The sequence below is a fragment of the Pollachius pollachius genome (genome assembly GCF_949987615.1).
Source record: "Pollachius pollachius genome assembly, chromosome: 7".
Lineage (NCBI taxonomy): Eukaryota > Metazoa > Chordata > Actinopteri > Gadiformes > Gadidae > Pollachius > Pollachius pollachius.
This window is the reverse complement of record NC_136940.1, coordinates 18,706,891-18,732,040: the sequence shown is the minus strand read 5'-3', so window position 1 is coordinate 18,732,040 and position 25,150 is coordinate 18,706,891. Positions and strand designations below refer to the sequence as shown.

The window sequence follows — 25,150 nt, the reverse complement described above, 5'->3', positions numbered from 1 at the left end:
TACATACAGTGATTTAAATACTCTGAGTTAGTAAGTGAGCCCTGCTTGGTTTCAAGTCTGGATAACAGCTCTTGCGTTTGCTCCACGAGTGCTGTTGAATCTGCGCAGATGAGTCCAGGCACATCCAATCCCGGCCTTAAACACTCTATTTCATTTATTTTCATGTCATGTCAGCCAATGCTTGACTTAGTTGCATGTCCATATACACGCACGCACGCACCCATGCACCCACGCACGTGCATACCCAGCAATGCACAGGACCCTTCTCACACACACGATTTCCAGTTATCGATTTCTAGGAAAACTCGCTGCCTCCAATACTTTAATTTGTAAATAATCCCATCAAAAGACAAACGTTGTCCTCCTGGGAAACCCTCCATAAGCTGCAGTAACTTCCCTCTTGCTCTGAGACCTGTGATATTGGTGTCACCTTCTCCGGAGCTATGGTTATCAACAATAACACAATTTAACCTCATCTTCCTGATATGGATCAGACTCTAATACGCTGCTCAATCTTGGTCTTTGTCTGGCAGGAGACTTCGTACAGCCTGGGATGTCTAGGGATCTATGTGCTCAAAGAGCCACTGAAACACGAGGAAGCAAAAATCCACACTACCAATGAGTGACAGCAAATTTTTTGCCATTCACAAACCACGTTTACAACAATTAATTCACCAAAGACGTTGCCGTCCATAATGTGTGATTGTAATGTTGTGATTGCAAAGATGGCGGTAAGAGTAGTCTCTAATAGTCAAAACAGTAAGGTCTGCCCTGTGTCGTCATCATCGGTGCTCCCCATCTCGCTGCAGACTGCATTACATCTAGCAGAATGCCCCCCCGCCCCAAAACTCCCAGCATTTGAATGAAAACAACACCCTGTCAGCAGAAATCATCTTGACCTCCATATGGAACAGATTTCCAAATGAAATGTCCCCCCTCTTCGGTGTTCATGCGTCACATCAGCCCCTATCAGTGTCGTCTTTTATTGTCTTTGGTGTAACTGGACGATGTCCCCGTCACAAAAAGGTTCTTAATCTGCGAAAAGATCTCTTTTGCAAAGTCTCAAGTCCCACTTTCTGCCTTTTCACATCTGTTTATGCCTCGTTTCTTTTCTACCTAGATGACTAATAATAATCTTAATCATGTAATACAATAATAATACGGAGGGGTTATAGAATATAATAGGCTTAACAATGATCCATGTCGTCCCCTCTCTCTTTCAACACAATGCTCTCCCATAAACTCCCAAAATAAATCCACCTCCTCATATTTATCATTCAGAAGAGGTAAGAACCGTGCTGTAAAAACATCTGATCGTTCCATTAATCAGTGATGCACGATTTGTCTAGCCTAATTATGACATAACAGGTCAGTATCTGCCTGATTGGGCTAGTGCCAGTTTTAGGAAAAGTAGTGGAGTAGACCTCCCTGTAGAAATAGAGGGAAATTGTGTTAGACACACTCGTTAATGCTGGGCTGCTGTGCTCTCTCTTCACAGGTTCGCTACCTCAAGATCATTGAGAAGAGCGGCTACCAGGCCCTGCCCTGGGTGAGGTACATCACCCAGAATGGAGGTATGGCCAGGCACACACACACACACATGCACACAAACGGACACACACATGCATGCACTTGTTTCCTTAAATGCATAAACTAACCAAAACCAACAATATCCCACAAATGCAAAACATGCAATGCCAGACGCACACACACACAGACACACATTCACACTTCATTCTTTGGTATCAAACATCATCAAAGACTCCTTCGTTTGCCTGGGTCAACGGTCTCTTATGAGCTGTTATATCATTAGCAACCCCCCCCTCACGCCTCCTTCCTTAACCCCTCCCGATTCTCCAAGCACACAATCTTTCTGTACCTCTGATTGGCAGGAAGGAAACACGCAGGCAAGTGCATTGTTCTTGGTTCTGCTACTGGTCGGCTGTCACGCATACACATCAAACACACACACACGCACGCACGCACGCACGCACACATACACACACGCATGTACACAGACATGCACACACACACTAAGTCATCCTTGATCTCTGTCAAGCGGTGTTCTTTGTGTTTCTGCCTGGTCAGTGGCTCTCTGTGTCCTGCAGAAGTGGAAGATGTTTTTTTCTGTGGACAAGGAACACACTCACGCTCACTGAAGCTGCCGGCTGTTTCTCTCTGACACGGGAAAGCAGCGAGGGCGGTTCTGCCTCACCGGCCTATTGTGTCTGCTCGCCGAAGGTCAGACAGCAGGTGGGGGGTCAAAGGTCACACATGTTGATATTCGGTCCTGACGTCAAGCAGTGTCAAGGTCGTGGATTCAGTTAAAATTGATTGGGTGTTAAACAGTGGAATATTTATACTCTCCCTGTGAATTCTTAATCCAGCGATATAAAACCAAAAAGTACAACTATTTGGATTCGGTCCTTAGTGTAATCAAAACGACTTGAATAGTTCTAAATCGTCAAACCATCTGTGACTCAAAGTAGAGAAAATCAAAGTGTATGGAGAGGTTGTGAGCCAGTTCCCGGTTTCGGCTGGATTCTCTTCTTAGATCGCTTGCCCTCTCTCTCTCTCGTTCTAATGAAGTCCACTTGTTGGACCAAGTAAGGTCTTCCTGTCGAACTGTTCCGTGTAATTAGCTTTGTACCAAGCTACAGTGACTCAAAAATACATGTTTCCAACTATGAACAAAGAGGTCTCATTAAGCCATGTTCAAGATTTTATGTCAGGGATTGAATTGCTGTGTGTGTGTGTGTATGTGCACATGTGTGGAAGATTTCAGATGACGTTACGCATGCTGTTTCTACTTCCTTCTCTCCTGCTGTTGTTGCTTATTCAAGATGGATGCCTGTGTGAGCTTGTCCACCTGTACAACATTTTTTAGAACCCCTCCACAAATGGGCACAGAAACTAAACAGAATACAAATGATACATTCTTCCACGTTGAGAAGCATCAGCTTTTCATCAGCCATGTTTTATAATAGGAACACATAACCTTTACTCAGGAAATAGGAACTACCAACTGCAGTTTTTTGTTGCATTTCCTAACCCATACATCAGTGTCATGTATCGTCTAGGGATAGCCTTGCCAACTCTCTACGACGATCACTACCCTCACCTTTGTTTTGTTAACATCTGACCCACAATCCTTTGTTGTTCCCACCATGTGAAAGTCACCCTATGAGAGTCATGTTCACCCATGGTCTCTCTGAAGATGCATGGTTATTGGTTATTGCTCTCAGGGGGACTTGATCATGATCCTGCTCCGTTAAATCCAATACTCTGCTGGGGAGAAGTCACCTATTAGAAAGTTTCTTTTAGCAGTGGTTTTGCGAGAAAGAATGTGTGAATGTATCTAGTGGGTTTCTGGTATAATTGAAAGGCTATTTTTGGCCTGGGATGCTGCTTTTAATGAGCTTTAATTCAATATTGGACTTCACAGAAAGCCCTCTTTAACGTCAGAAAAATGTGCGACAAAGAAAACCCGGCCTTTAAACCTATAAATCGGTCATATATATGTAGTCAGAAGTGTATGAAAAGCTGGCTAGGCAGGAGAAATCCACAGAGACGCTGAAAGAGGGAAAGTGAGTGAGTAAGAGGCATGATGTTGAGTCAAACACACATACACACTCACACTGACGCTCTTTGCTGCCAGCAATTATGACCTGCCTCTCACTCACAGGTCAGTCAATGACGAAAGCGGCGGCCACAGGGAAGCACAGAGAGGGCGCGCGCGTGTGTGTGTGTGTGTGTGTGGGGCCCTCAGCGTCTGAATGTTTACGTTAGCGTCTCGTCTTCAGGGGCCCCCGACAGCAGCACACGCGGCCCAAGGAATGATTTAGGAATGCTCACACGAGCGGGAAAACAGGGGATTTCTGCTGTGGCTGACCAGGGCCCACGAGACAGATGGGATACATAGCTCAATTTTTATTATTTTAAACGTCTCTGACTTTGCCTTTCTGCTGTTCTCTCCCTCTCTGTCTCTCTCTCTTCCTCCCTCTCTCTTTATCTCTCCCTTTGTCTCTGTCTCTCTATCTTGCTCTCTCTTTCTCTGTCTCTTTCTGTCCCTCTCTCTCTGTCTCTTCCTCTTTGTCTCACTCTCGGTCTCTCTCTCTCTCTCTCTCTCTCTCTCTCTCTCTCTCTCTCTCTCGCTCTTTGTTTCTCTGTCTCACTTCCTCCTCACAACCCTTGTGTGTTGGCTCTGATAGCATCTATTTTAATAATCCAACGGCTGGTCTGCTAGATGACTTATATGGCTGATATCCAGTGAGGCCACAGGTTCGATGCCTGGAGGAGATCAGCGTTCTTTCTCAAACAGCGGGGGCAGCTCTCCGGACCCGTCTCAGCTGAGGCTCCAACGCACGCACCGTGAAAGAGTTCAGATCCCGCTAAGACGCTCTAAGTCCTGATTCTTTACAGAGAGAGCTGCCAAAGTGGGACTTGGACGGCTCTCTCGTTGAAAGTATTTGACTGCGAGTTTGTGTCCAGAGAAAAATTGGCCGACTCCCAGTTTATAAATACAAAGTGGGTGACCTCCCGAAGGTCACCGGACATTTATCTTTTTATAATTGGATAGACATGTACACCAAACAGAGTTGTTGTTACAAATAATTAGGACTTTAAGTTGAAATGAGTCAAAAGTAATGAATATAGTAAAAAGTGCTTAGAAAGAACAACCTTCCCAAACATGTCTTCTTCTCACCCTTCTCAACATTTCGAGGTGTTTTGCAGACCTTTGTCAATTGGATTTTGCATTTCAAAGTCTTTTCCACCAACTAGAACAATATACATCTCTGTGTGCCGGGCATGGAATGTTCTAGACATAATGAGCCCTGGGTTTTCTTTGGCTATGGTAACTTTTTTCACCAAAGGCGTTAAATTAAGATTAAAGCCTTTTTTTGTGAAATTGCTTATTTACATTTAAATTTTTCGGTATTATGCCTTTCCCTTCACTGATTTGCTAATTTGACTCAGCGGAAGTTTGGCAATGAAGATGGAGGAGACATGGAAAAAAATATGAAAGGAAAGGGCTAAGTTAGCTGTTGAAACAGCTTGTTTGCCGTTGTCAACCAACGTTTCACATTTTATCAGCGGGTATTCACCTCTCACAGCTCCAAACTGAAACTTTTTGTTTATTTACAATCGTTCACTTATAGTGCAGGCCTGACACACAGTGTTCCTTCCCCCCACCACGGAGCCTTGAAGGCCCCGGCGGCCAACAGTGCACCGTCCGCACCGTTGACGTACAAGAGCAATATTCACCATCATCACACTATAATAATAAATAATAATGATGATGATTATGATGTGGTAGTGTTTAACAAGGGGGATTTTCGCAATTACTGCCGGGCTCAACGCGTATCTTTTGGACGGTCAGGAAGAGCCAGTTAAATATTTTACGAAGGCAAACTACCCCTGAAAGCCGTAAAGTACGGAAACTAAAACGGCTGGTAAATCTGGTGCTTTCTGTTTCAGGGGAATTCTTTTTTCGTGCTTTCTTCTCTGAATCACTGATTCACATCAGATGTTTCTGGCGTGAATGCCAATATCTAAAGTGGGAACCTACAGTTTATGCATATGGCTTTCAGAGAGGACACTTTAAGGTCTAAAGCGCCCTGTGTGTGTCTGCTCAGAGTTAGGATCTCTCTGGTGCCATCTGCTTGGCGTCGGTTGGGAGCGGAGATGCGGACGTTTGAGACTGCGTCCGTGCAGCTTGTGGTTCCATTTGGCGAGCGCACACAAGAAGACGTCCCGACCTTTTAGCTGCGATTAGAGTTGGCAGGAGGTCATCAGAGAGCACGTCTCCAGAGTCGCGTGTCGTGTTCTGCAAAAGATAGGACGCCTAGACGGGCGTACTAAGTGACGCACGCAATTCCCCGTGAAACGTTTGAAAGGTTCCTCTTACACACACCGGCCAATTCCAGTTGGGATGTGAATATCTGCCCAGTTCTTGCCCACCATGTGTATGTTATATTTCATTTAATGGTGTTTTTTATAGGCCTATTTCATGTGGGTTAACCTAAAACCTGGTGCTATTAATGTTCTGCGTGCTCAAGGCTGTGTATTAAGCAGCAATATAGATGCTGTTAACGGTACAGTGTGTCACATGGGTACAACAACTCATTTTTATGTGCTTGAAGTCCATTGGAAACGTGGTGTACCTGCTACATCCTTTCCTTATTTCTTGAGCAGTCTTTGACTGCGTCTAATTGCATGTCCCATCTTTTTGATGTGGTTAACCCTTCTAGGAGACCATATCTAGTTCTGCTGGCGGCACATGGCAGACAGTGGGCTGTGTGTGTGTGGGTCTGTATGTTTGCGTGCGTGCATGCCTGTGTGTGTGTGTGTGTGTTTGCATGCATACAGTTCATAAGGCTAAGAAACCTGAGTCAGCTTTTAATGGATACTGCATCCTCGAATAATGTGTGTATGAATGCTCACACTCACACATAAACACGCACGCACGCACACACACGTACGCACGCACGCACGCACGCAAACATACAGACCCACACACACGACCGCCATTAGAAATCAGGGTAGAGGGTCTCTTTTAGTCGCTGAAATTAAAGACCTCCCGTGAGGGTTTTTAAGATGAAGGACCCCCACTGTCCCCTCCCTAGACCCCCCTCCATCAAAACCCTTTTTAAACACCAAGCTAGCAATTAGCAGCACCCATGGGCTCCCTACCCATCCATTACCACATCCAGAGGAGACCTCAGCTGGCTTCCTGCGCTGCCTTTCATGTTGGCCGGGGCTGTAGGAAATTCAGCGTGTTTGATGGTTTCGGGAGACACGCAGTTTGAAGAAGAAGAAGAAGAAGTAAGCCGTGGTTAGAGAAAGAGGGGGAGGACCAAGATGTGGCGGGGGGGGCTGGGGGTAGAATGTTTTAGTCACTTCATTGTCTGGTCGCCCCGCAAAGTGTGCACGTCACGTTGCGCTGCAATTACCTAAACAGACTGGAGGTCTGGCAATTTTGTGTGTGTGTGTGTGTGTGTGTGTGTGTGTGTGTGTTTGCACATGCCTTGTAGTTAGTCTGCCTCGTGGTTGTTTCATCTGCTGCTGGTGTTTTTTTTGTCTCCTCCTTCGTTGCCTTCATCCTTGTCAGATATACGACACTGGCCAAGAGACAAATCAGTGGTAGCCGTCTACTGGAAGTACCTGGAGAGATACAGATACAGTGACTCATCCAATAATTGACTTGACTCATTGTTATCTTGTCATACAAAGCCTTGATTAAATGCATCAAAGAAGTAGTATATTGTGTACAATGTTTCTAGGGAAATGACCAGGGTTATTTTTCGATAACATGATTGTAGTTGACACGCCATCACAACACTTTCACAAAATAGTATTTTGCTAAAGGTGACCAATGTGGCATTTAATTGTATCAAGGTTTGATCAGGCCAACCACTCTGTATGAATGAATGTATCTATTTACCTGTGGAGCTATCTATTGCAAACATTTAATTCATTGGTGTCTATGCCACTGTGTGTGTGTGTGTGTGTGTGTGTGTGTGTGTGTGTGTGTGTGTGTGTGTGTGTGTGTGTGTGTGTCTGTGTCCGTGTGTGTTCATGAGAGGAAACAGCATGCATTATCTGACTTGCCACAGGCCCAAACAGTATTTGGCAGGTAATTTCTCTAAACCCCGCTATTGCATGTTAGCTCAATTACAAATATGCCAGCACATTTCTCTGTACAGCTGTGCTATTGTTTGCAGACACCCCCCCCCCCCCCCCCCCACCTGACCCCCTCCCCTCCCGTCGTTACCCCTAGCAACATTGAGAAACACCAGGCTGCCATAGGCCCTTCTCTAATTGCTCTTAAAGCAGATCTGATTTAAGGAAAATGAAATCCAGACACGCTGGGCTTATGGGGTGCACAGTTTCACCACCACTCCTCTGCCTAACCTTAAGCACATACACATGCATGCACACACACCCACACACTCACAAATGTACACGTGTGTGTATGTATGTGTGTTATTGTTATCATCACAGAAACCATAGCCAGTGTGCCTCAGTTCTAGTAGGGCTTTGGAATAGTTTCCATTAGCAGGTCTCGTCGATCAGGCGTACTTTACCCTGCCCTGTTAGGGCTTTTACTGTTACCTACACCTGTGTGTGTGTGTGTGTGTGTGTGTGTGTGTGTGTGTGTGTGTGTGTGTGTGTGTGTGTGTGTGTGTGTGTGTGTGTGTGTGTATTTGCGCATAAGGAGGTGCGGATATAGAGCTAACCCTTACTCTAACCTCTTAGATTCCTCAAAAGATAAGCAGGCAGTCAGAACTTGGCGGCCTCTAAACTCAACCCAGCTGTGTGTGTGTGTCTGTGTGTGTGTGTGTGTTAGTGTGTGTTTTTTGTGTATGTATGTATGCATGTATGTATGTGTGTGTGAGTGTGTATTTGTGGTGTGTGCATATGCCTATAACTGTGTGTGTGTGTGTGTGTGTGTGTGTTTGTGGTGTGTCATCTTTGTGTATGCACATTTATGTGTGTTGTGTCTGTCCAGGTTCGTGTGGTGTGTATCTGTGTTTATGCCTTATAATGTGTGTGTCTGTGTGTGTGTGTGCGTGTGTGGGTGAATGTCATGTATATTTGTGTAAGCATACATCTTTGAGTCTGTGTGTGTGTGTGTGTGTGTGTGTGTGTGTGTGTGTCGCGTTGCACGCGTGCATGTGTGTATAAATGTTTGTGGTGTGTATCTTAGTATGCATATAAATGTTTGTGTGTGTACAAGTGCATGCTTCTGTGTTGTATCTCCTCTGTGTGTTGGGTGTGTTTATTTACCCGTGCTGTGTTCCTGTTGTATCTCCGCTTTGTGTCTGGTGTGCTTGTTTACCCTTGCTGGCGGGCTGTGTTCCTCCTCTGTGTGTGGGGTGTGTTTATTCACCCATGTGGGTGCTCAGCGTAGCACCAGCCCAGACCTGAGCACCACGCCAGCACACACACCAACAGGGGCTGCGGTCTAGTGCAAGACAAACGACTGAACCCTGAAACCAGAGATGCTCAGGATCGCCTCTCAAGGACGCTCATTTTCTCTGTTTGTCTTTCGTGGGTCCGTCCATTCCTCCCCACATTCCCATTTGTTTATGCGGTTGTTGTTGCTACAGCCTCACAGCTTGGAGGGTGTCCCTCCCACGGGAGGTGTGAAGGGGTACACTGTAATTGAATGGAGGTGTTGATGGTCAATATCATTAGCCACACTAGCTCGGCCAGCCGCTGGCCGGTCCATTACAAGATGCAGTGTGAGCGTAGAGACTTTGTAGAACATCTATGAGCAACCTGGGTCGCTTCACCTCTCAACTCAGCTGCCGCTTTCCTATACTCGTAGCACTACCTTACAGGCCAGATAAGTGCAGAGCGAGGGCGCTGATGTCACATCTGTGGTCATGTCTGTTTTTACAATGCATCCTCAATGTACAACTTACAGTCCATGCCACAAAGTCACCACAAAGCCTGGTCCCTTCTCTGGCCAAAGTGGCTTTATCGTTGACTCCGCCAGTGACCATAACACATGAGAAAAGGATGTTATGAGATCTTATCGATTGACAAAAACAAAAATGGAGGAGATTTGGTTTCTCTTTAGCTGTTTTTGTGTACATTTTTCGATGGAAGTTCAGTCTGCCACTAAATGTGTGGTTCCAGTGAACTAAAGAGATTTATGAGGGTTTCTTTTGAAGTAATAAGGAGTGACTTTTGGTAGAATTAGAGAGTTTTTTGGTAGAATTAGGGAGGCTTTTGAAGGGCCCTTTCGTTGATACTGTTGGAACATTTAAATGAAGTGTTATCACTATGAGATGAACAAACAACCACCGGGACTCCTTAATGCTGTGTATCAACCCTACTCTTATAAATGGAAATGGAAAACCATTTATTGGAATATACAAGTAAGAACCACTGCATTTGCTGTCTTCAGTTTGCAATTGGTAGACATTGATATATTTATACTTGGATGCCAATGTAAGTGTTGCTGTGTTTCGAACCAAACAAATGTATTCCTAGAGCTGATCAATTAATCACATTTTGATCACGATACGATCTGGGCTTCCCACGATCACACATGGACACATAAAATAGACTCAAATCGATTATCGTGGAAGTCTTTTTGGAGCAGGAGCCATTTTTTTCAAGCCTCTTTTTCACTCTCACCAAAGTGCCCAACGTAACAACACACAGAGCTTGTCATTGAGCTCACGTTAGCTTAATAAAAAAATGCCTATACTTGTTTCAGAGACATTGAGGCAATCTATGCCAAGGAATGCCATAAGAATCCTTATATTCACACAATATGAGTGATTAATATTCCTTATCTCAATTTTGTAACCAATTAAATGTTTCTGCTGCGGTCGACCAGCTCTACTGTCCACATATGAACAACAAAAAACAAAATCCCACTGCAATCCTCACAATGTACAAACAAACGCACCGGTGCATGGAAAAGATTCATATCATTTCTCTTAAAGTTTCATAATAGGCAGTCAAACATCATACAACATCTAAACCTATTTTGGTATGGTTTTGCATTCATATGACGCTAAAGGCTCTCCTTGCTTTGATTCAAGCCAGGGGAGACTGTTGTTTCAGCTAAGGTGTGACACAGGTCTCCAGTCGGCTGATGAAATACTAACATGCATGAGAGACAGACCTTTATGGCACGCGATTACCCTTCATTACTCCGGAGGAGACCCGACATGCCTGACTGACGATTACAATGGTTGAAACACACACAAAGTTTGATTCATCTGAATTCTGTTGTTGTTGTTTTTGCTGCTTGTTGTCTTGCCGACTACCAGTTCAAATACTAACATGCATGAGAGACAGACCTTTATGGCACGCGATTACCCATCATAACTCTCGAGGAGACTCGACATGCCTGACTGACGATTACAATGGTTGAAACACACACAAAGTTTGATTCATCTGAATTCTGTTGTTGTTTTTGCTGCTTGTTGTCTTGCAGACTACCAGTTGAGAACTCAGTAGCCCTCCCTGCATGATCTAATGGTACATCATCCTCCATCTCCAGCCAGACAGACAGATGGATAAGCTGTGGAGGAAGGGATGGATATGCCTGGTAGCCGGTATACACGGGAACAAACTCTTTCCACTGTGTAAACCTTGAGGGACACACATGGGGTGGGCTGTGTCGGTTTACGCCTGGTGTTAAATTAACAGATCAGTTCAAACTCGGCTCCGCTCCTGTTTGGTATGCGTACCATGGGTTCGCGGAAAAAAACTGAAAAATATACTGTGTAGTCTTGTGAATAGTTTCTTTGTTCAGATTCTTTTCTGTTTTAATTTTTGATTTTTTTACTTCTAAGTGCCATAAACAGGGTTGGATTGGTCATATCGATCTACATATGTGAAAAATATTTGTTGGGGATTTTTTTTTTTTTTTTCGTTGTAATAGAAATACAATGGGTACATTTGTTGAAACTAGCTTACACTTTGTTTGCCTACAAAACACACACACAAGTACACAAGTATTTGTTTTTGAACGTGTATTTGATTAAAAGATTTGGTAATTCTTTTGTCCCAAGTAAAAATTAGAAGACTTTTTCCCTTGAAACCTTAGCTGAACATGCATTGCAAACAGCGGCCATGCTTTCGTCCTCCGTGACTGAAAAAACGTCCTCACCAGCGATGACTTTGCTGTTCTTCTCCCTAATCTCCTCCGCCGACAACACGTGGCACTACCCAGGTGTAGCCGTTTGATGTCTGGACTACAACGTGCAGCACTTGTGAAGACCTATTGTTAAGCAATGTATTTTTTATTGAATTACATTTTCGGCTCTATTTATTGGTTGTAATTAAATTATCGGAATAATGCATAATAATATACATTTCCCACTATCGACTGATGATTTACCGGCCCGATATTTATTGTGCATTCCTGACATGAACAGACGGCGAAATCCCAAAACGGTATCACCCCTAAATCCATGTGAAGAACGCTTGCTTGATCATTCAAATGTACTCCTGAAAAGTTGTGTGGCAACCAACTTAAAACACAATTTTATGATTTAGCCGGATGCATTCATTTTATTCACGTGTCTGGCTGTTAATAACAAAAAGTAAACAACATTACGCTCATTTCATATTTGACAAATCAGCGATATGATTTTTTGTATAATATATTGAATTGTATCATATTGTATTATATTGTGAAGTTAGCTTGATTGCTGGTTCCAGGATAAACAATCAACAAACTGTTGTTGCATTATAATTGTTGTATATATAAATAATTGTTTGCCATAATCAATATAGAACAATACAAAGACTTAGGATGGTCTGAGCTCTTCAGAAAGCCAAATGTATACTTCACCGGTTTTCTTTGTTTCTTGGTACGATATGACTGCCAGGTATCGATAGAAGAGAGGCAGGACTGGTTTTGTCCGAGCTCTCACCTGGTACAGAGGACTTTATTACTTAACAGTTTCATGTTGATGTGTGTGATTAGAGAATAGGTTCAAAATATAACATTATAAATAACTGTAGCCACATGGATTGAAAATCAAGCTAATTCAATTCCTCCTTGCCAAAATGTAAAAGTCTGGCAGGGAAGCATAAATGAGTGTGTGAAGACTGATTTGTAAGCATCTAAATTGAGCAATGTGCATTATTAAGATATTAAAATACACAATACAATAACACATAATGTTCCTTTACACCAGTAACTCATTCTGCACAACACCCTAAGGAAAATAGCATCTGTTTATCATTGTCCAAGATGTATTATGTCATCAAAACACCCTGATCGTGTGCTATGTGTTATCAAACTGTTACCAGCAATAAATCAGTTTCATGGAATGGCTCCAGTCTGAATTGATTGGCAAACGCCATGAGTGATTTTAGATGATGGTCAAAATCCCAAATCTTGCAGAATATATAAAGAATATAATAATGTAATTAATGTATATATGTCTCTGGCTAACACAATAAATTATGTTTATTTAGACGTTAGACCTTCATTAAAAGTCTGCAGTAGACAATTTGGTCAATTAGAAGCGTTGGACACAGCCGTAAGTAATTGTGTGGTTGCTAGCATTGGTCTGTGTGTGTGTGCGTGTACAGATATGTAGAATGGTCTTTTACAATGGAGACCATCCATCCTGATGACATTAACTCTCTGTTTCGCCCACATCGATTTCCTGAAATTAGATTGTAATCGGGCCAATCAGGGACTGGGTCCTAGTTAATGACGTCACCAGGCCTATCAGGCACTTCGTAGTAGTTTGGGACGTAAGTTACAGCCCGCCACGAAACAATGAGCCGTAACATAAACATTATAAGAGTAAACACAAACATAAGTCCAGTTATTGCAGGAATAGTCTCAATAACAACTATTAAACAAAAGACTATACACTAGCATTGTTTCTCTGATCTTTGCTGTTCGTCTATACCCTGTTTGTCCACTGAACAACGCACCGCAATGGCGTCACATGTTTTGTAACGCTGATTGGCTGAAGGAGTTTGTCTGTGAAGACAAGTACTCCCGCTCACTGAAATCGATGTGGGCGACCATACGTCCAGTCTGATCCGTGTAGCGAAACCGAATGTGAGTTCACGTGATCAGGATGGTCTCCAGGCAAATGTCTAGTGTATGTGCATTGTACGTTTTTGTAACTCATAGTTATGTGTGTGCGTGTAGGTTTAAAACCCCCTGTATTCTGCGCAACCTCATATAATGGGCCTCTCGGGCTCCGCTGAATGCTTTAGCAATAATAAACTCCATCATTGTTTCTGCGTCAACGCAATTTATGAACGTAATCAGCTGGAAAGGAGGAAGACGCTGCACCTGCAGGGATCGCTGGACGCCCCAGAGAATGGATGTTTGTTGCACGTGCTGCTAAACCCCACAGCAAGGCGGAAAACTGTAACCCCACCGAAGCATTAAACATTATACCCATTTCACAACCCCAACATGTTGTTCTAATCCAAGTCTTCCTGAATGGTGTAATAACAAGTTATACGGCCGGGCTGTGCGTGGGAGTTTGTGTAGAATAGGCTATTTAACAAGCTCCCCAGCTGTATGATGGATTCAGCAGCCAGGTTTCCATCTACGTTTCGTTTAAAATGACTCGGGATATGGAACGTTGACCCTAACTAACCCTAAAGAAAACAAGCAAGAGAGAAAAATCCATAAAGATGTCAAAGAATGACAGGAACACAGGAGAAGTAAAGTGGACAAGGAAACAAAAGAAAATAATAACAAGAATAAAGGATGATCATTTCAACTGTTGTTTGTTTGGAGCTGGTTCTGACTCGCTGGCTTCTCACCACTGGCCCAGATAAACATGCTGTGTTTCTCTAAAACATTTTTTTTTCAGTTTTCTGCAGGAAAAAGGAAATTCTACAACAACAGAGATAAATGTTCTGTTGTTTCTTTACCAAACATAACAATTTTGTTTGATTTTGAATGCTTGCCTTCAAAAGAAGCTTCTTGGATTAACTCTACATTGCTTCAACTATACATTGCGCAGAATCTCTTTAACTTCTGCTGATGCTAATTCCGTCCGTGAAGCATTCCCGGGTCCATTATGTAGCCCCTTAACACGTATCTGTCGTTTTTAACCCTTATCTTAACGTCATCCCAAGTAACCTGTGAAAGCCTTCGTATCGGTTACCTGCAACTGTGCATTTATCAGTTCCTGTTTAAAGTGAATCATTCGCCCTTTCTGAGCCATCAGCCGTCTTCTTCCAAAAGCAATGCGTCATTATTTACCAGGCCATGTGCAGCGGCCCATCCCTTGGTACCAGAGGTACAGGCAGGTAGCGCTTTTGTTTTGCTACCATAGTAATTCAAGAAATAAGAGCTGATATCATCCCATCAATGAATTACGTGATGACTCATGTTGAACACTCAGTCCAGAGGTCACTTGTTGTTATGTCTGGTGTTTGGCTGCACAGCAACCTCTCTTGTGTGCAAAACATTTCAGTATGATTCTATCGTTGTTTCATTATTCAGTAAAAGGGTTAGGGTTGTATTTTCCAACCCTTCCTAGATCCTAGTGTTTATAGATTAAACCCAAAAAAACGGTTGCCGCATTACGGGGAACCAGTCAAGTGGTCAACCAGTCTGAGTAGGGTGCCATCAAATATCACGTCATTTGTCTACTTAGTGATGTTGTTCTCATGTAACGTCCATTATGTGTCTGACTTAAGTCTATTATTTGGTTGGATGTAACCACATTGTCCAAAAGGTACATGACCAAGTTGACTTCCAAGTAATGCGGTCCTTGTTTAATCTTTAATTGGCAGCTTTTGTAATTGTTGTTGCACAATCGCTTTTAAAACCTCCTTATCTTCTTCCCTGATCAGGGCTTTCTGCGCTCAAGGAAAGGCAGAGAGACGGTGGAGTAAGCCTTTTCCTTTCGAGTTGCTTTTTAATCGTGTTATTCGGCTGTCGCTTGATGCCAGGTCCTAACAAAACAGCCCTTCTGTTGAGCTGCAAACAAACAGTTTGGGTTTCCCCCACTCTAGCGACAATACTGATTGTTGTCAGGTTCTCACTTGTTGTGTAATTCACATCGGCTCAACATTATAGATCAGAATCATCAGGAAATCCCGCCTGACATCCACCGTGCTGATGCACTTATACAGTGGTTTTTCTTCGCCAAGTTCATAACTCAAACACCTGGCATACACACACACGCATAAACACGCATACATATGCACACAGACACAAACAAACACACCAGATTATACCCCTGCTTAGCATTGCTAAGCGTTACCAAATTGAACTACATTTAATACAGCACAGCGCCAGGCTATGACCAATTTGGACATAACCAAGGAGAGTGGTGCATATTGGACCCTGCCTGAAAATAAGGCTTGATAAAACAAAACACAAGGTAACATTGTCAGCTTTTTCTATGCTTGTTATAAACCTATATGTACTGACATTGATTGACAATGTCACGCTGTCACAAAGCCATGAACCATGAAGAAACACACATTTACCACTTCACATTTTCTTTATTTTTTGTGCAGATCCCGAGTGACAGGAGTGCCATTCATCCTGGCAGCTCTAAGTGTTTAACAGGGGTCCGTCTGTTGCACATCTGGAGGTTATTGGATATTAGCCAAACTTTCCGCTTTGCATCAGGTTGAATTTCTTTCCTTTTCTTCCTTCCAAGATAACGCACCGCTTGATTGTTTGCGTCTGTCTTGTATATTTGAGAGAGGCATCTGTCCCTGCTTATTTCTCATTTCTAAGGTACCCCACAGTAATGGTTTCTTAGTAAAGCCTACATGGGTTACAGCTGGTTCTGCAGCCTAGTGAGACACATGTTGAAACCTTTTACTGGATATTCATATTCACACCACAGGATTGTTGAATACTTGATCTTCAGGACCATTCCTTGGGTGTGCATTCCAGGAGTGTGCATTATGTTTCAATAACGGGACAGGGATGATATTTAATCGTTCCCATATCAATGCTCTGTAAACCCATCATTGAACCTAATTCTAGTTTTTCGGGCGGATGCAAATCTCAGCTTTGATTCAAACTCATCTCCTTCTCCCCGTTGTACATTATGTTCCAACAAAGGGACACAGGCCTAGTCAAATTCTTACGTAATCCTTACGTACGACATTCTTCACACTATTTATCTATTGCTTGTTCTAGTCCTGTTTTTATATTAAATAAAATGAAATGTGTGGTCATTTATAGAAATTTAAATATTTTGTCCGTAAACAGCTTGGGAAAGTTTGTGTCCACACTATTGAAAAGCTCAAAGTTTCTCCAGTACGGTTCCCGCCATGCTTGGACAACTTTAATGACCCGAACATTATTTTTAGCGCTGAAGCATCATGAGTGGACAACTCTGAGCATTTCAGAGGAATGAGAGACTCACTAGACAAATAATACTCCCCCATCACGTTAGGATCCCGAAGACTGAAATTCCTAATTCCATTGTGTTATGTTTTGAAAAGTATCAAGCAAGTTATTTATGTACTTCAACATTGGACAATATTAAAAACGCACAGCAAACCCAATGGTCATCCATCATTAACAAAGACACACAGGGGAAGATGTATGTCAGCTTATTTTCAATGAACCAAGCACTATAATGATATGTTCAAGATGTTTTTCTTAATTCGCTTAGTTTCTAAAAATGTATGTCAATAACATTGATAAGACTGTACGCTTGGGCCCTCGTTTCGACACTTGGCTCTCTTGGCATTTGCTCATTTCCCTGTGTTCTCTATAGTTCACCAATCAACCCATTAGGCCAGGGCCTGTCAGCTCAGCTGCTGGACTAGGGACAGCCCTTATTGAAAAGAACCTGTTTAAATCTGCATTCACTACCTGGCCAGCAATCTTAGATAAGGTAATCATGGCCTGCCAAATACTTGCACAACACACCACCTCCACCAGCTCCTTTAGTGTACTCTTTCTCTCTGTATGTGTTAGACAGTGGGTAACAAATTTGCTTGGAAGTTGACTCCTCTGCTTACACAACATTCCTAGCAGCTGGTGCTGTATTGGCTGTGTGGCAGCAGATAGTGGCATACACTGTAGCATACCCGCTGCCTGCGGATATGCTATGCTAAACCCTATGAACTAACAGCTTCGATGTGATTCCTTTCCCCTTGCCGGCCTCCCGGGGTCCCAGACACACCGTTGGAATATCCAGACCCCTTGTTGCGCTGCCGCAATACCTTAATTTCCCAAGGCTTGAATTTATAACACAGCACAATTATCTTAATCCCCTGAAAATGTTCTGTCTTGCTATTGTATGCTTAAGTATGTATGTGTGTGTGTGTGTGTGTGTGTGTGTGTGTGTGTGTGCGCAGGCGGCATTGAGAAATCCACCACTTATTCACCTCTACTACCTTGCCATAACCTGTCATCCATCTGTACATGGCGTGACAGTATAATTTGTTAATAAATGATGAGCCAACGACGGACACGCCCACTGCTCTTTCCAGAAGAGGCACTCTTCAAGTGTTTTTGTGTGTGTGTGTGTGTGTGTGTGTGTGTGTACCTGTGTGTGTCTGTGTGTGTTGTGTGTGCGCCTGTGCCTTTGATGTGGCCTCGTTGCACACGGCTTACACAACTGTTCCGCCATCTTTACGTTGGTCGCCATGGCAGCCCGCCCCCCCCCCCTACCAGACGTACACCAGGTGAGCTGTCTTTCCCGGTGGTTGTTGTTTTCCAAAAGAGAAATGGGCCTGTTTTCCGTTGCCAAGCAATGGTCCCCCTGGGGAAATCCTATTGACGTAAGACAATGTGTTACGAGTGTTACGGAGCATATGATGTCTGGCGGCGTCTGCCCGGCGTGTGGGAGTCACGGCGGCGTGCCGGTGCTGTGTGTGTGTGTGTGTGTGTGCGTGCGTGCGTGCGTGTGTGCGTGCGTGTGTGTGTGTGTGTGTGTGTGCATTTATTTTGGTGATGTCGGTGGGGCACAAGGGGAAGAACCAGCGCTTCACCAGTCTGACAGGTCCTCTCTTAAGGCCTCTCTCAGTTGCTTCGACGCAGTCGTGAACCTGTTTTGGTTCTGCGCCGGGTTTACATTAGCGGACCAATCACAGCCCTTGCTGCTGCGTCACCACGAAGCAAGGTCGCACTTTTTGAGAGGTGCACGTCAGGCCCTTGCGTTGGACGCAAGGCTGGTCCGCAAGGACGTAATGGGTCCGTAAACCCCCTTGCATTGCGTCAACATGGAACCATAACTAAGTCTTTACAAGCTCACGCAATATGGTTATTTTATCAGTGTTTTCTTCATTTTGGGGAGCGTACTTATCCAGGGACCTCAGGTTCAGCTGTGATGGTATCTCTTTGTTCAGGATTGGAGTACTGCGTAGGGCTTGATGCTATTATCTGTTGCAGAATACAAGGCGCAGGCATTCCTCCCAGCCTTCTGATCCTCTGCCTCTTACACCTTACAGTACAAAAACAGGATTGACATCTTGATTTATGACTTCACTCGTCTCGAAAACGATGAGGGAAGGTTAGGCTAATCCTCTTTGATGATAATCTCAACAATAAAGACCAAATCCTCACGACATCCACATACGATCCCACACGCCCCTTCATCAACATAAATGACGTGGATGCATTCCGACACTGTTTCTCCACTTAAAACTCATGGTTTCCCCTTCAGAAATACAACATGATAACATAGAAAATAGTTATAGTTATTATAGTGTGTTTGTCTGTGTCTTTGTCTGTGTGTGTACATTTGTGTTGCAATTGCATGTTTTCTGTGTTATGAGTAAATCTGTGTGTGTGTGTGTGTGTGTGTGTCTGTGTATGTGTGTTTGTGTGTGTGCGGCTGTTTCTGTTTTCCCTTTGCTGACGATGTCACAACATGGCCTGATTTCTATAGGCTATTGCACACACATACACACACGCACACACACACACACACACACACACACATACACACACACACACACACACACGCACACACACGCACACACACACAAACACATATACACACACACACACACACAGGCAGTCACAGTCACAGACATACAGCCACAAGCCAAAATATTTGGCCATGTGCCATAATGAGTTTCGTAATACTTAAAGTGGTTAAACCAACTAACTGATCGCACTTCTTTGGACTCAGTAATAACAACAATTATAAGCGCAATTTTATGTTCCTTTCAATGTAGTAAAAGTATGCTTCACTCCAAAAAGAATCAAATAGAAAATTGTGACCATAAAATATAATTAAAATGTAGACGAAAAAGAATAACAAATTATAAACGCAATATTCAAAGTGAGAGAATGTGCGCGTTCAAAATACTTTAGAACTGCCATTGAATACAGGGTGGATAGTTGAATGTTTAATGACGCCAAGAGTTTCTTACCATCTCGTTGTCCTTGTGAAGTCCCTGCTTGAGTGATCATAAAAATACATTTCATCCCTCTAAATCTCAGCAAGTCTTGCTGCGTGCAACTATTACGTCCTGAGATAAACCGAGAGTGGGATGCGATTTTCCATATTTTACAAAAAACAAATGTTTTACAGATACCAGATACAAATAGAATAGTTCATCTGGTGTTGTTGACCAATTGCAGACAACGGTGTATTGGGGGGCATGTGGGAAAAACTTGCAGCAATTGAAGTCCAATTTGACATTTCAATTTGGTCACAAATCCACCATTTTGTCTGCATGAACACATCAATTTCAATCTCGTTTTAAGGATACTGGGAGCTCTTAGAAGCTCAAACAGTGGTGACATGTTCAGGATTAAAGTTGACCAGTGGCACAAGGATGTTTGTGGCATATCTTGTTGACGGCCTGCAGTTGCTCCTGGCAACAGATGGCTTACAGTGCAAACACATGCTTGCTAGGATGTGCAACGTGTTGACAGTGTGTAGCCATTGACAAGAGACAACATCCACTCCTGCTGCTAGACAGACGTAAAAAACAACATGCTGCATGTGCTATTTATTTACACAGTGCGAGATAATCCATCAAAACATGCGTGGCATGTGAAAGGACAGAACAATTTAATTATGTCTGTATTATTTATTTAGGGCCCCCCTGAGTACTGTTGAAACAACTGAAAGTGAAAACTCTTGCCAATTTTTTATCAATGCGGCGACGCTGTGTTTTGTTTTGCACTGTCCCATTGTCAACTCTGTCAACAACCGCTCCGCGATCAGATGTTAATTATGGTCTGTGATAACAACAAATGTTGAACGCATCCCTGGCCCATCCTCAAAGACGACAAAGAAAACTTAATCTTCTTCTGATGAGATGGCCTTGTACTTTGTAGAAGGACCTGGAAGTCAAACACATGATCCCCTGCTCTGAATTTGAAGCATTCAGTTAAATATTGTGGTGAATCAGTGGATTGTTATTTTGATTGTGTGTAGAAAAATCGGAATGGTTTAAAATCAAATTTTATCTTTATGACTCCCAGGGGCTATAGTTTAATAAAGTTCTCCCATGATTGGCGTATCGTAGTGTCATATTTAAGTAATCGATGTTGGCTTTTTAGATCAAGCTCTCAGCTTGGGTAATCCTTCTCCCAAAGTTATTGCCAAAACAAACAAAGGACAATAAGAGTATTTTGACAATAGAGCAGTCATATTTTATTATACTTATGAAAATAACACTTAGATGACAACCCCTAACTCAAAACCCTGCAAAAGGCTCTGTGTTAATTAAAAAAAGAGAGACGACAAAACCTTTACAAAGGAAGATGTCTCTTCTAGAAGGTCATAGGTCCCGTGTGATCAGACAATAACAGTAACAATAAGTTAAGGGAAGGTAAGGATGAAAAGCACAAATACAAAATGTTTTATAATTATTCATAGTAAATTTGCAATTCCTCCTGAAATGCATGTGAAACAAAAGTATATTTGGTATGTATTTCATCTGATTTTGTTTATTTGGTCAGTTGTATTATTACCCTGTAATTATACTTTTTGTAACTTTAACATTTTACCCTATATAGTTATTATTAAGAAAATTGGTGTACCATTTCATATTATGTCCCAAACAGGTAGTAAAAATGTCAATTCCCAGTCTGACCCTGTGGTTCTGTGCATCTGACAATAAAAGTCCTGAACTGGAACTTGACCTTGAACCTAAGTAAGTGTGTGAATGCTTTTGTGTATCCATGTGTGTCGCAAATCGGAAGGCATGAGAAAAAAACAAAAAGTGACAAGCAACGCAACCCACAGGTTCTTTGTTTGCTGTTTGAGGTTTGTTTCTTTTTGTACCTTCAACCTGAACGAAAAGACTGACCAAAAAATAACAAAAAAAACAGGCATGGGCAGGTTGAGGAACCGACAGAGCAAAATAGACAGCGAGCTGTCTCCTTGGGGCAGGGCTTGTGGATCCTACACTGTTGTAGCAGTAGACGCGGTAGGTAGAAGTACATGTCCTACACAAACGCCAAAGGACCACGGCTGGCAGGTCCGTGGCTCAGCGAGACGCCGGAGACACTGGTGCCTGATCTGTCTCTGTTAGAGATGGGGAAAGCATTGGCAAATGTCAGCTTTAAACACTGCTATTTACTCCCACGACTATAATCAGCACGACTTGTGCTGACATAGAGAAAACACACACACACACACACACACACACGCACATGCACACACGCATGCATTGCATTGCACGTTCGCACACTCATGCATGCATTGCAAAAAGACACGCTAGTGGTTTCACGAACATAGAACAATGAAACTTGAGCCGGAGTTCAGCACTGGCCTACTTTTGTCAATTTGCCCCACGCAGGCAGACACGGACGCATACACGCACACACACAAACACACACACACAAACACAACACATCCACAGAAGTCAATCAAAAACATGTGTTGTTGTGTTTTTCAGGGATTATTTCTGATCCCACATAGTTGAAAAGTAATCTATCAATTTATCTGTTTTATAATCTATATATTTATCTGTAGCTCTGCATTCTACCATATGATCTATCTATCAATATAATTATCTATCCCCATCTTTATCTATCTATATATCTATGTATTTATATATCTTTCAGTATCTCTCTCTCTCTCTCCTCTTGCTCTCTCTCTCTCTCTCTCTCTCTCTTTCTCTCCCTCTCTCGTTATCTCTCTCTCTCTCTCTCTCTCTCTCTCTCTTTCTAGATCTATCCTAGATCAACCTATATAAAGATCTATCTATCTTTATCTCTCTCTCTCTATACATCTCTCTCTCTCTCTCTCTATATATATATATATATATATATATATATATATATATATATATATATATATATATATATCAGTTTGTAGCTCTATAGAGAGATGTATCAATAGAGAGATCTATAGAAGGGTAGGTCATTTCCCTGCATTGCGTTTTATGATTAGTCCAAGACCAAACATGCAATTGAGGGATTATTCCTTTTTTCTCTGCAATGAGAGAGGAGGCCTGGTTTCGTAGTTCTAAAGTTCAGAGCTCCCAATGGGCTGGGGCGAGGGGGCTACTGGTGGTGAAGAGAAAGTAAAAATAGAAACATACATAATGACACATAATGGCTTTACAAATATAGTAACAGAGGCACACAAGCATTGCAAACACACACACACACACACACACACACACACACACACACACACACACACACACACACACACACAACCAAACCGGGTCTGATACCCACAATTCAATCCTATGAAGATGGAATTGTTGAACACATGTGGCAGAGAATGAAACCTTCTGTAGTTTTAGCCAAGACCGATCATTATGTTTATGTGTGTGTCTTTGTGTGTTTGTGTGCGCACACTTGTATGTGGTTGTGTGTGTCTGTGCCACCACAGATACCCTGGTTTGGTTGAATATGTTTCATGTCACAAATCAACAGAGAATGACAAGAACTACCATCCATGTGTGTGTGTGTGTGTGTGTGTGTGTGTGTGTGTGTGTGTGAGAGTGTGTGTGTGTGTGCGTGGGTGTGTGTGCGTGTGCGTGCGCGCGCGTGTGTGTGTGTGTGTGTGTGTTTCCAAAAATAATAACAGCTTTCGGGAACCGTCTTTGATGCATGCTTGCAACATATAAGAGCCATTCTGTATATACCATTTGAACCAGACATTCAGGAATAAAAGAAAATACATCCATGAAAAAGAACGCACTGGTTAGACATTAAAGAGTATGCCACCAGAAAGGTCAGAGCGCAGTGAATAATGCTCGCCTTTTCTCACTTGCTGGTCCCTGTAGTTTGATTTAAACCTATAGTAAGTGTTTAAAGGTGAAATGCTGTATGCAATCACAAAGAGAATGTTACAAAAATATATTTTTCTTCTATTAATAGGGTGTTTAAGTTGTTGAGGATACAGGCCGCTACTCAGTCTTGTATCACATAAATGTGTGATATGTGCAACAGATCCATGGAGGCAAACTATTAAGTTCATCAATTTGTATCAATGAGTGTCACTTACTATGAATGGGCCTTGGGTAATAGGGACACGGTAGCAGTTGTTGGGAAGGAAGTAACTTGCTTCCTGTTTGTAATTCGGTAAATGCTACTTCTGTCTGATTTCACAGCCTCATGCGTCATTTGAACTCAAACTGTGACTTCGCTTTTCCACACTTGCCTCATCACCGGATTACGGTTAATTTGGAAGGGCTCATTTTAATTCATGGCTCCTTAAGGGAGAACCATCCAACTAATAATTATCAATACCATGAACATAGAAATGAAATATCAACGCAGAGACAATCTATGCATGCATATATGATTGTGCGTCCCTTTTTGCTCAGGAGAAACTCAACAATGCATTTGTTCTGACCTCTTCAGAACTTCAGATCCACTCTCTCTGGATCCCTGTTCTTTTGTTGAAATATATTCCGTAAAGAAAGTACTTAAAGTGTAATTCAGGCGAAAATTGAACCCAGGATCTTTTTCGACATGAAAACCCACAAAATAAGCCCTCCAGACACTTTTTTTTGTTGTAAATCGAGTGTAGAGCTTTAATAAACTCCCGGTATGCTTACTCAGTTGTTGATGATTTGTTTTATGTGTAGGGACCCTAATAATGCTACTGGCGAGGTGTGGTGTTATTTTGAGCAATATTAGTGGTTAAAAAATGCAGATTTGGAAGCGTTTGCTGTGCCCCTAGCCAATAAAACAGAGGCAATTTGGGCTGTTACATTGCTCCAGGCAAATTTGGGCAAGCTCTACACTCGAATATACAATGAAAAAAAGTGTCTCAATTTTCGCCAGCAAACCAATCTGTCTTTACTGGAGGTGCTTCATGTAGCTTCCCCGTTTGGCATCCTCTGTTACTCATCGGCTAGTTAGCAGATCCACACGTTAGCTTGTATTGCTTGGAAGGGTGCTTTGTTTGACCATGCAATAAAATAATGTCTCAGTGTCATTGTATTAACTAAATGATTGCCTCACTAGCTTAATCACAAACCCTCATGGTCCACTCACAATTATACTGGCCCGTCAACACTTGCAATCCTGCTATTGCTAGGGAGTTGGCTAGTGTCATACATTCCTGGTATTAAATTAGCTATTTTCCCGTGTTCTGAAGTTTAGTGAGTCTCACCCTCCATGACCAATCTTGTAGATTCCAAGGAACTAGGCTTGGTCTTGGGATTCAACAAAAAAACATAGTGTCTGAAGAGGCTCGTTGCTATGGTGATAGAGAGTTAATAAAGGACCTCATGAAGGAAGTATTTCTGTGATAATTTGTATCAAGTG

At 42.6% G+C, this 25,150-nt stretch overlaps 1 protein-coding gene across 1 annotated transcript in view; it reads left to right on the top strand.

Annotated features, from left to right (window-relative positions):
• LOC307077711 (AP-1 complex subunit mu-1) overlaps positions 1–11,558 on the top strand; it is a 27,139-nt gene extending 15,581 nt beyond the window's left edge. The window contains exons 11-12 of the mRNA XM_079739168.1: positions 1,499–1,574; positions 10,964–11,558. Coding sequence (XP_079595294.1) covers positions 1,499–1,574; positions 10,964–10,986 — 99 coding nt within the window. The 3' untranslated portion in view covers positions 10,987–11,558. The remainder of the gene's footprint in view (positions 1–1,498; positions 1,575–10,963) is intronic.
• The last annotated feature ends 13,592 nt before the right edge of the window (positions 11,559–25,150 follow it).